Source organism: Lathamus discolor, chromosome 1, assembly GCF_037157495.1.
Source record: "Lathamus discolor isolate bLatDis1 chromosome 1, bLatDis1.hap1, whole genome shotgun sequence".
NCBI classification, from domain to species: Eukaryota; Metazoa; Chordata; class Aves; order Psittaciformes; family Psittacidae; genus Lathamus; species Lathamus discolor.
Genome location: NC_088884.1, coordinates 28,520,191 through 28,532,498, shown reverse-complemented (window position 1 = coordinate 28,532,498; position 12,308 = coordinate 28,520,191). Strand labels below are relative to the sequence as shown.

The window sequence follows — 12,308 nt, the reverse complement described above, 5'->3', positions numbered from 1 at the left end:
AATACAGAAAACAGCCAAATGGACAGCTGCATTCAAGAGATACTGAGCCAACGGTTCTGGGGATGGCCTCTTCAGGAAGAGGGTTTAAACTGTCTGAGCCATGAATTGGATAATTCTCCTTAACGAGTAGAAAATGTATGAACTCTCTGTCTCTCCTAATGGAGAAGCCATGCCAGATTGAGTGGCAGAGTTGCTGCCCTTTTCTAGATGGAGTTTTCAGTCTTTAAGAATCTTTCACAGTATATCCATTATTGCAGGGCAGTAAGTAAGAACATCACATATAAAGATTGTAGTGCTATAAAATTTCAACAGCTCTTTACACAGAAATTGTCAAATTCTGAGTCATATTGTCCAGCTTGCCTATATCACATCCAGCCTGATAGCTTCTTCAACCTTCCTTCCAGCAGCCAACAAATACATATTATAAAGCAGATGAAATTATGAAGAATGTTATGTAGCTGGGCATGCACTTCACACTCTTGATAAGTTAAAAGGGAATTCCTATTTAAATAGGAATTCTGTCGCTTTTTTAAGCGGCACCATTTTTTAATTATTTTTTTAATTTACTTTAAGTAAGATTTCAAGAGGTTTTTAAAAGATTTCAAGATTTTCAGCTTCTCTGTAATGGCTCTTTTAATGTAATATATCATGATTGAAGAACAGAAGTGGAGCTGTGTTTATCTTAGTGTATGATTTGCATTACCACAGTAATATGTGTGAAGTCCAGACATGGTATTAGAAGGCACCTTCAGCAACATCTGTTTTATCTAGATCTGGATAAAGTCCCACACACACAAACCTTCTCTTTCTTTCCAAAGTGAAGCAGATAGATCCCTTGAAATGGCAATAAAATTTTGACCAACATGACGTTCGATAGATGCCTATTTTCTCCTTATTTCAAGACCATATGAAACTAGGAGAAGCTTTAAAAAATTACTATTATTTATCCTCCTCTGATCACTGTTAGATACAACATAAAACATGAGAGGTGTTATTTTTGGAGGAAGCAGCACAAATGGTCCACTTTCATTTTAAAATTGTAAGAAAGAAGGCATACCTGGTAACTTTCCTTGTATGGCTATTTCGTCAAATTCATTTGGAAACTTCAAGCCTTCCATTATTCTACCTCCTCCTGTTAAAATGTCATAAAGCAGCAAGCCAAATGAATAAATATCAGCTTGCTGATTGTAAATAACATTTCCTCTGGCAACCTCCGGTGCTCGAAATCCTGCAAATAAATCATTCATTAATAGTTATGATTCATACCCAGATGAAGCCATCTTTATCCTTTTAAGAGCAAATGCTTATTGATGAAAATGTCACAGGAAGTAAACCAAAAATGGCTCACTATTTCTGGGCTGGCAATAGCTTGCATGTGGCAGACCTCCAAAAAAATCAGCAATCAGTATAAAGGAAGGGGACAGTACATCAGTTATAGAGGTCCTGTACCATTATATAGGAAATAATTCATTTATCAATGAATACTGAAAATGAAGGGCAAGTCTGCAGTCTCTACTCAAGGCCTAACATTTAATACTTGGAAGTCACACCTTCATGCTCAATTTCCAAGACCTAAATGCACTTTTCAAAGTCGTTGAATTGTTCAGTGCTTTAAAATGGATGTTAATATGTCTTCTCTAAAGTCAGGAACAGTGCAGATATTTATTGCCTTGAAATACCCATGTATTACTGAAAAATATAACACCAAACAAGTTTAGCAGTATAATTTCAATATCGCAGTAACTATCCTAAAACAAAACAGTAAAAATTATAATGAGTGCATGTAATGTAATGTAATCTGCTCTCTTTCAAACCTTTAGTATACTCCTTGATTCTTCTAAAAGGGGTTAAAATATGAATAGAAGTAGGGTTGAGAAGAAGCACAAATCTGGCATCACAACTTGTGGTATGATTAGGATTTCATTTTGTGATTGACTTCTTACAGACTACATAAAAATCATATTAGCTATTTTTGGACATAATGCACTGTAAACCAAAGCATTTTTCCATACCTGGTGTACCTTCAGAAGTTTTTATTCCCATTCGGCAACAATACTGGGCAATGCCGTAATCAGCTATTTTTGCAATAACAGCTGAATTGGGATACAGAGTAAAGAGCAACACGTTGTGAGGCTTTAAATCACGGTAGATGATCATTGCTGAATGTAGGTACCTGTTAACCAAAAAAAGTATTTATTGAAAGCATTCATAATTCAGGGATGCATCTATACAAGCACACTGAGTGGATTATTCCCAAAACAGTAAATCATGCTTTCAAATGTTAAATATTGTCTTTAAAAATGTCGAATGTCATCAACATGACACCACCATACTGGATATTGACTTCAGAATTGTTTGAATTACTATTTACATAAACACTGCAGCATTTTAGTACCAAGTCTTATCTGAAGTGTCACTGGCAGTTTGAAAACTGAATCTTAGAAGTTTAAGCTTCATTGGTCCCTAAGCTCCTTTTGCAGGTTTTGTCATTTTACAGTCACACTTCAATAGCTCCTGAGGACATTCACGGCCTTTCAGAACCTTAACAATACACTGAATTAACTTCTTTGACATTTTAATAAGAAATCAATGGCCACAGAGAAATTTCACCCAGAGCTCTTGCTATTTCTCTACTTACATGAGAGCCACTTGTTAGCAGATAATCACAGGTAGCAAAAGTTTGTGTTATCTATCAGCTAATCAATCATAAAAATGAAAGCATTTGCCTGGCCCAGGGAACATTTTGCTTGAGATGAGATATAAGAAAAGAGAAGATTTTCATTTGCACTATATCCTACTTGCAACTGTATCCTGTCTTTAGAGCAAAGCAGATATCATATTTACCTTAAGCCATCAGCTACATGTAGGGCTACCCTGTGCTGAAGTGTTCTAGTTAAACTTGCATTGTCTTGCTGAAGCAAACGATCGAGAGATCCTTTAAGGGCTAATTCCATCACCAGCATCCGGGGACGGATTGCAGCCGCCAGCAGAGACACTAAACTGGGGTGATGGAGGTGACAAAGCACTGCAAGCTCCTGTAAATTGTAAAATCGGATGAAATACTGTAAATGGCATAACCTCTGTAGTTCCAAAGTAAACTCAGAAATGTTTTGGAGTGAAGTCTTGAGCTTTTTAAATTCTTCACTAGGGTTGCTATTCTAAGAGTGGCACTACAGCACAAAAAAGGCAGTATTTCTTACTTGTCTTAGAAGCCTGAGGGAAGTATGTTTATTGAAAATCTTTACAGCAACCTCTTCTCCACCATAAGATGCACGGTATACAGATCCGAACCCACCATCACCTTTCCAAAGATAAAATTGAAAAGAATATTAAAAACGAAGGGATACCAACCATTTATAAAAAAAATAGCTGAAAAGTCCAATTTTAAAATGGGTGGATCATCTACTGTGTTAAGGTTCATGATCAGTAACCCAAACACATAAAACCCAGTGTCCCAGCATACAAGTTAATGGAAAATCAAAACTTAATAACCCAAAATTCAAAATACTTTAGAAAATACATTTCTATAGAAAACAATTCTCTAATTTTTTCTTCCATATGTTGCAGAACTGACTTCAACAGATTTGTTCACATCAGCTCTGTAAAAAAGACCCTACAAAATAATGCCTACCCAAGAGAAATTCAGGAGCTTCATCAAATTCCAGGTCATCGTTGTTCAACATAATATTTCTAGGCAAATCAGCCAGTATCAGATCAGGAGCAATCTGAGCTATTGGAATGGTATGTCTTGGTTCATCTGGATTTACCAAAAGGTCACCTAAGAGAAACAAAGAAGACAAAAAAAAGAAGAAAAAGGATAGTCATCATTCAAAAGGCATTGAAAGGTACATGTATCTCTGTGAGTGCACATGTTCAATGTACCTAAACAGAAATCCTTATGTGTGTGTATATATATGTATGCACACACACTCAAACATACATACATGCATACGCAATTAAGTTTGCCATTCAACTTAATGTATCTCACATGTTTAAGTATTTTCAAGGTTCTGTATATGTACAAATCAAATGTGATAGCAATTGTGGCTATGTAACAACACCAAACTAACCAAGAGATTATTTTTCTGTTTATAAAAAGAAACAATTCTGTTAGTTTATAGAATGTAGAATGAATATAGCTTTTAAAATTTCTGTTGTATATGGCCCTACCAAAAGATCTAGTATCAGCTTTACTATGTGCTGGATTGAGTTCTGTGAATGAAGCTGCATTATCGGTATCATGATAAACGATTACTACCATTTATACAGAACTATACAAAGTAGCTGCAATCTGTCCCATATTATATACATATACAGACAGCTCTTACATAAAAAAAAGAATGAGTTGCTTTTAACTTTTACTCTTGGTTATTTTTTACACAAATGAAACATTTTAAAATAACATGAATTACCCAGATGTTATAAAAAGCTGATGTCGTATAATATTTATCTACATACAGATGTACCTCTTATATGCCTAAATGGCATAAATATATACCTTCTTCAGCCTTTTTAAGTAAGTCATCAAGAAGGATTTTTTGGTGTTCTTCACCATCCTGAAAGCTGTACAGGGCCCATTTCTTCAACAGTGTTTCCCCTTCGCCACATACATCTATATCCAGCAAGCCTGGAAACCATTCTTCCATAAGAGAATCTATGTGATCCACCACTTGTCCCAGAAGAATGCATCCTTGAAGAAACCAGAAGAGGGAAATTACAATCGCAATCTGCCATACTTGCAATCGTAAAGCTAAACTCAACATTACAAAGCCAAAAGCACAACAAACCAAATGCCAAGCTGCACTCAAACTGGAGCAAAAATCAGGCTCAGGAATAATTAACCTTTTCTGCAAGAAGGTGCTGTAATCTTCAAAAAACTGTCTGGGTTGTTGTCAAATATTGCTGATTCCACCAGGCAATAGGCTTCAGGAGACCAGTTCAAGTAAATACCTTGTCTCCAATACATTCTGTTAGGACGAAGAGCTCGCTCTAGAAAATACAAATTTAGATTAAAAATCTGATCTCCAATATGAATGGAATGTTTTTAAATGTATGGAAAATTTATGGTACTTTGAGTATTTAATTATAATAAATATGAATATTTATTGGGTAGGTTTATGCCTACCCAACTAAAGAACAAAATAAAGGCTACAACTTTGCAGTGAGAATAGCCCTACAAAAGCAGAATACAATCTTCGCCTTTTGCACACCACAGTAAAGATCAGGCATTATCTGTTCCTGGGTATTTTTAAGTAACAAAAATGACCACTGCATTTTCTCGTGTTTGTGAAGTGGCCATAAATTAGACGAAGTAAACCAACATAACTTTAATATGCAGGTGTTGGCATTTGTGATCAATGAATTCGTGCTCACTATTGCTTTTGAAGATAAAGATTTGTACCTCTTCCTGACAGCATATAAGGTGATACTTCGAGCAACCTGTTGATCAGCCTGGACCAAAATCCCATAGGAAAGTATGGCATCTCATAAAGCCTGATGATAATTTCTGAATTTTCACAGTGGGGAAGCTCTATAACAGGTCTATGATCAGACAAACTGAAAAAATAAAAAAATCAGACATTATTTAATGCTGCTCTTTATCGAAACTGACTGATGACATACAGTATTTATTACATAAAACATTATTTATTAATGAATGATTCAAATGATGAGGGAACAACAGGTAGTGTGTTTGCTTATTCTGCTTGCTTCGGGTAAAGTGAAGTTCTGCTGTAATTTAATCCCAACAGAACCTCAATCATTAGATATTGAATGTACATGTGAGAAAAAACTGAGACATATATAAGGCAGGTAAAATGTTCAGGTAAAATCTTCCTCTGCCAGGACTTCAAAGAACATAGAAACTCTGATGAGTGCAACCATGCAACACGCTCCATTAGGCAGCATAAGCATTCTTAAACATATTAAGAAATCTGTAATGAGGCAGAGGAACTGTGTTACCTGCTTCAGATAAGGCAAAAGGACCTCATTCAAATTCATGACACTTCTTTGTCACCACAGTTAATGACTAGACTGTCTGGAGGAGATACTGCCTCTGAGTAACTTGACTGTGGTTCTCACTCCAAGCACGTAGGCTATAGAAATTCATGGTTAGTTTTTATATTGCAATAAGTATCTGTAATACTGGCACACTGTGATGTAAAGGTAAATCATAATCCTCCTGCTGCATGGTAAAAGAAATATTATCCTTACAACCTAATTCATTTTATCATTTACAGATTCCATTTACCCACCATGCTAATAGGATGTAAGCTTTATCTGGTACAAGATCAGCTTAAAATGCCTCTGAAAGCGTTTACTAAAATTTAGTGTATGAAGTACATTATCATGCTTTCATATACCAAATTGCTTTAGTGACCAGTTAAACTAGTTAACCTGATGGGAATGTTTCATTTTGATTGATCTTTATGGCTGCCATTTGTGGGTTTAGCTCTTTGCTTACCTGCTTGGGATTAGTAGTTGATCCTCTCCTAACGGCAAAGCAATCTGGAACTTTTCCAGAAGCTTAAAGTACTGTGACATGTAGATCTTAGGAAACTTGCTCTTCTTTAAAAGGAATTTTTCCACATCTGAACGCTTTACAATTCCTTTAGGGTATTTAGAAAAGCCTTCCACTTTCACTGTCAAAATCTTTCGAAAAAGTAAAACAATTTCAGCTGTTCAGTCATCATTAGATTGCATATTCCTGACGAGCTCTGCCCCCTGAAATATTTAGTAGGCTAATACTTAGGTGGGAAAATGGACTCCTTTTCACGGTGAAAATGAACATTTCCATAATGCTAGCCAGCAAGAAGACAGCAGTGAAAAATATTAAAGCTGTCCAAACCACTTGTGTGCTACCATTCTTCAGTAGCTTTCACTGTGTGTTGTGACTTTCTAGGTCTTTTCTCACTCTTAATTGCACCAGTTTTAAAGGCTCAAACTTGCATTTTGTCATCCCATTTCCTGCACTGAATGAAAGGTAAAGTTTCAGAGGTTAGGAAAGCTGAATAGACATAACTGGTGTTTCTAGATCAACATTTCACTGATGATTCCTCTTAAGCAGTCAGTCTGCTACTCTCCCATCCCAAGATGCGAATCCACCACTCCCTTTTGCCATCAGTAAGCACTCAATGACCCTTTTCCCCCCATTCTTACTGCTTTAACCCAAAGCTCCAGCTTTCATTGCAATTTATCACAACATATTACAGCATTACTTTGCATCCATGGGGTTTTTCTATTCTACATCTATTCTTGTGTCCAGTGCAGTTTAAATGATACTGGACATTACAGCATAGGAACATAGAACTGCTGACACAGGCAGTTGTCTTGAAAGCAAAGGAAACAGAAAGAGCCAGGTAAACCAACCTGGGTCCTGAGAAAATTCTAGGGAAAATAAGAAAGAAATGGTGAAGAAGAATCACGGGTAAGTTACAGTGGTTTCAGACAGGAGAAAAGGTTCTACAAATGTAGATGAAAAAAGCAATCAGGATCTAACCTGTGCCATGATTTTACACAGCCACTTGGGATCTACAAAATACAAATCTCTCAGCTGTAGTGCTGGGTCTTGAAAATGGAGGAGTACACCTGCACAAAGAATGTTGTATTTAGCAATACATTTCTCAAGCTCCATATTAAGCACAGTAAATACCCCACTCTGGGCTGTTTTTCTTACTTGACACAAGCAGTTTGAATAACAGATACAGCTACTGAATTTATGTCAATATTTCAGGGCAGTAGAACACAATCATGGTTTGTTCAGCTTTACTTGACGTCCTGTTAGATTTGTGATCTGACTTGTTTTTCTTTCCAAGTAACTTGGTTTTTGGTTTATTATTGAATCTTACGCAGTCTGTAAAGCACTGAGATAAACTGGAACATATATTCATCCAATCACTATTCTATTCAAGCTATTACAGCAACTGCAACTTTCTTTAGAAACTGTGCTGTCTAAAGAGCAGGCATAATGTTTTCAAGGAGGGGTAAGAGATATAAATTGTTACAGTAGTAATCCTTTGTATCTTGGAATTCCTTTGAGACACAGTAACCTGGATTGTCAAACTGAAGTTACCCAAGCTGAAGCATTTCAGCTTAACACCATGGCAAACTTTTCTGAGATTTCAAAATACATACAGGTTGGTCTGCTGCAGATTTGCAATAAGGTGCTAACAAACATACCTGAAGAGAATATTTTACCTGATTCATTCAGAAAGTGAATTGCATGAGGGAGTTCATTTTCATCCAGTTGTAACTGGCTTTCTTGTACCAGTACCAGTAAGCGTTTCTGATCAATCACAGGAAATTCACCCGGGACATTTTTACGTTCCAGCAAAATTCTCTTCTCCAGCTCCAGGTAGCTGTCAGGAATAAGCTGACCAACCACTGGTTGATCTCTGATCTGCATAATTAGGAATAATAATCTTAAATGTATTCATTTATTCATGTGGAATTTATTGAATAAGATGGCTTCTGAGAGGTAGATGTAACCAATTTTTCTCCCAGAATTTTAACATGAACATTCTTCTAAAAATGAATACTCAAAGAAGAAAACATTCCTGCATTTCCATAAAAAATGTCTTCTTAGAAGACACAATTTCAAAGAGAAAGCTTTCATTTGAAGTAAAAGGAAAATATTTTCTGTATGAACAGATGATGTCATACACCTCAGGTGAGCACAAGAACAGAGGTAAATGAATAAAGTCTATATCTCTTGTAATCTGCAATCTTTCTAGACATGTCTTCAGATAAACTGGAGGGAAAGGGTAGTAGCTTAACTACAAGTCTCCATTCCTGATAGTCAGTGGACAAGAGGAGAGGAAGAAATAAATTTAGCCAGGTTAGTGACACATAGAGGAAACAGCCGCATGCCTTCCCCTGTTTCCTGAGCCTGCCTTCCTTCCTGAAGACATTGTTTCACCTTTGTTATTAGGTAGCACCCAAAAACGTTCTTCCTTCTCCGTGGGTGCTGAGCTAGTTTGTTGGGGTTTTTTTTTGAGGAAACGGGAAATAATTTTCCCAACATTTCCAAATTGGCTTCTTAGTTTGCAATCTTCCTTTAAAGGAAGTTAAACACCAATGCACTGTGGCATTTGTATGTGTCAAAAATATAATTAGTACCTTGTGTAATTTCAAAGACTCAGAGCACTTTCTAACAATGTTGAATACTCAACTCACTTTGTCTAACTTCAAAGCAGGCACCTTGGAGCACTCCTTTCACAAACTGCCTACATTAATTCCGGAAAATACCTCCCTTTTTCAGGCTACCTGACATTTGTGTGAAGTTTAAATGTGAGTTTAAGTCATAGTCACAAGAGATGTGGATGTTACAGGAACAACTTCTCGGCACCTCAGAGGGAAATGTTTTCAAAAAGCAGACTTTCTGCTGGGTGCTGACAAAGTGTGGTCCTACAGGGCTACATAAACATCTACAAACATCCGCTCTAGTCATGCCTACTACATGTATGAGAAGTCAAATTAATCCATTCCAGCTGAATAGTCCACCTCATTGCCACTTAGCACTGGTTAGCTATTCCTTGAACTGTGGAACGAAGTTAGGCAGATTATGGATGCACCTAAGTTCCTGAAAGAGAAACATGAGGTGTGCATGCTCTTCTTTCCTTTGAACCACCATCAGTGTGAGGTTGGTCATAAATACAGCATTAGCTCTATAAAACCTTCCAAGCAGTAATTCTGAAGAAATTTGGGCTCTGCTATGATTTATGAAGTTCTGCCACTGACTTCAGTAGTACAGGACACCACCTTTTCTCTTTAACATGTTAAACACTGTACATGATTGATATTGTGTAACTGAAAAAATATAAATATGTATATTCTTTTTAACAGATTGGATCCTGTCTTTCTGTAAGATCCATGCCTGGGCTAGTCTCTTCATACTTATTATTCACACTTACTGCTTCATGCTGTGGCTTAGGAGATAAGCAGAGAATTCCCCTTTCTAGGAAGAGTTTCATACTATGTAAAATAAAATCAGTAAATGGAGAATTAGTTGGCTTTCAGAAATCACAAAACCTTACTTCCTGGTCGCCTAAAATCTTGCACTACACATATTATAATTATATGATGCCATTCAACAAAAAGCAGGTTTTCATCAGGTTTTCTCATGAGAAAAAGATGGCCTATTTTTAATTAAATATTCTATTTATGGCCCTAGTGCTTGAAAACAGAACTTAGCTGAGATTTTTACTAAGTTGATTTTTCCGGTAGAAAACGAAATTATAACAAAGCTGGTGGTTTTCCTTCATTATTTTGCTGTGTGTAACATTTTCTATAAGGCAAGATGAGTTTGCTATCACACTAAAAATGTATTTAATTATGTGTTAATTCATGCTAAATCCTGAACTAATGCTAGGATGTTTTCAACATTATCAACAGTATGTAGCTCACCTTGAAGTGAAGACTCTCCTTTATGATGATTTTCCGAAGTCTGATAATGGAATCAGATTCTTCAGTAGCATTCACAAAGTGATAATCTTGGATTGCTGGGAAGCCTCGCTTATTCAACAGCTCTCTAGTAATTTTACTCATGCAGGCCTTACGTTGCATTTCATCGGAAACATCTAAATGAGTGCCAACAAGAATGACGGGGGATGTTGAAGCTCGAGCCTGTTAGTAAGATCCAGACAGTTGATGTTATTATTTCATATCCACACAAAATGTGAGCAATTTAGTCAAAACATTGAATACGATGAAAAAAGCAACTGTTTATCCCCTTCTAAATATAACTCTTTTAAATAAGTTTGAAATCTGAAATACTATTTCCTGTCTTTATTCAGAGTAAGTTTAAACTGCAATCCCATAAAATAGCCTTGACTTGATAAGGCAGTAAAAATGCATTAGCCTATAAATACAAAACACAACTTTTAACATACAGAGATGACTATTTTAAAACAGAAATATCCAATAATCCGCTTTTTCTAAAAAGAAGCAGTGTAGATCTGTATTTCATACTTTGCAAATTAATAACATTGCCAGTAAATTTGAGGGACAACTGCATTTTTCATTAAAAATGACCAACAAAATGGAAAGCAAAGTGTAATCTGCTGGTTGTCATTAGAACAGTGCAGCAATGACACATTTGCAAGCACTGCATATCAAAGGAGAACACATCAGAAATGGGCTTCATCAACACTAAACAGACTATAACCCTCTGTCCTGTATCACTGCTCAAGGTGGAACAACAGGAAGCTAAGCATACACTTAACAGCATGATTTCAAACCTGCATCTACTCAGTTTTAAATTAGTAAAATTCTGATTTCCACAAAATTTACAATTGCATAAAAGAAAAAGCGGGTTTAACTACTCATCCCTTTAACACTATCCCTTTCTTCTTTTTATCAGTCAATTTCGCATACTGCCAGAATATGTAAACTATTCTTTTGCACATCACTCTCCACCACTGGAAGTACAAACCGGTGCTGATCATATTTTAAATATGTATTTCAGCTCTTGTTTCATCTTACTGTTTTTATTTACTGAAGAGCTTCTTTCCTCTTTCCCTGTCTAAAAATATTTGTGGTTTAGTTGCTGCTCACCGGCAGCTCCCTAAAATGTGAAATTCCATTCTGTACCTATCTATGGCTTACCTTGATGTTAAAAAGCCATGGCTTCATAGCATCTATCGCTGCATGTCCTTTGCTGAGATCATAAACAGCAAGATATAAAGCTCTTTGGGTCATAAAATGCGGATGGGTACTGTAGAACTCTTCTTGTCCTAATGATAAAAAATTTCCACTGTTCAGTACTTCCCTCATTGAACATCTTCAAGTCACAAAAAGGCAGCAGAACACTTATTCTCAGAGAACTAATCCACAAACAAAATTAACGCTTACAGAAAATCATCTAAATTGAGAGGAAACCTATAATAACTATGAATTTTAGGTAGGTACTGTGTGGTAGCTTAATGACTGACGTGTAGTGCTCAAACATGTAAGCTAGTTTTAAGTCAAGAAGTGTAAGATTTAACAACTGGATAAACATGTTTGCTACAAGCACAACTTGAAAGCTCACAATTCTTTTAAAATTTCAATATTGAATTTCTCCTTTACTCCTTCCTACCCCTCCTTCTTCCCTTCCTTGCTCTTATCCTTTCAGCAACTTTAAAATAAGACTCCCAAGTTCACATCATTAAGCACTTCAAATCCCAGTTGAAGCTGGACATTCAGCTTGACTGATACTCTTCAGTGCTTAACCATTGTGACATAGACTGTATTTAAATGATCACAGACCCATGTTTAGAAGTAACTCTTCTATAGGCTAAAGTGCCCCTGAATTTTACAAGTGCTTCTGG

The 12,308-nt window shown here is 36.3% G+C and overlaps 1 protein-coding gene across 1 annotated transcript in view; it reads right to left on the bottom strand.

The window, feature by feature from the left end:
- The window catches only part of LRRK2 (leucine rich repeat kinase 2), a 69,418-nt gene that overhangs the window by 13,709 nt on the left and 43,401 nt on the right, over positions 1–12,308 (bottom strand). The window contains exons 30-42 of the mRNA XM_065665787.1: positions 11,605–11,732; positions 10,405–10,623; positions 8,197–8,398; positions 7,499–7,587; positions 6,464–6,651; positions 5,402–5,556; positions 4,843–4,989; positions 4,499–4,690; positions 3,632–3,778; positions 3,201–3,301; positions 2,845–3,035; positions 2,013–2,173; positions 1,058–1,228 (exon numbers count right to left, since the gene is read on the bottom strand). Of these exons, the coding sequence (XP_065521859.1) occupies positions 1,058–1,228; positions 2,013–2,173; positions 2,845–3,035; positions 3,201–3,301; positions 3,632–3,778; positions 4,499–4,690; positions 4,843–4,989; positions 5,402–5,556; positions 6,464–6,651; positions 7,499–7,587; positions 8,197–8,398; positions 10,405–10,623; positions 11,605–11,732 (2,091 nt within the window). The remainder of the gene's footprint in view (positions 1–1,057; positions 1,229–2,012; positions 2,174–2,844; positions 3,036–3,200; positions 3,302–3,631; positions 3,779–4,498; positions 4,691–4,842; positions 4,990–5,401; positions 5,557–6,463; positions 6,652–7,498; positions 7,588–8,196; positions 8,399–10,404; positions 10,624–11,604; positions 11,733–12,308) is intronic.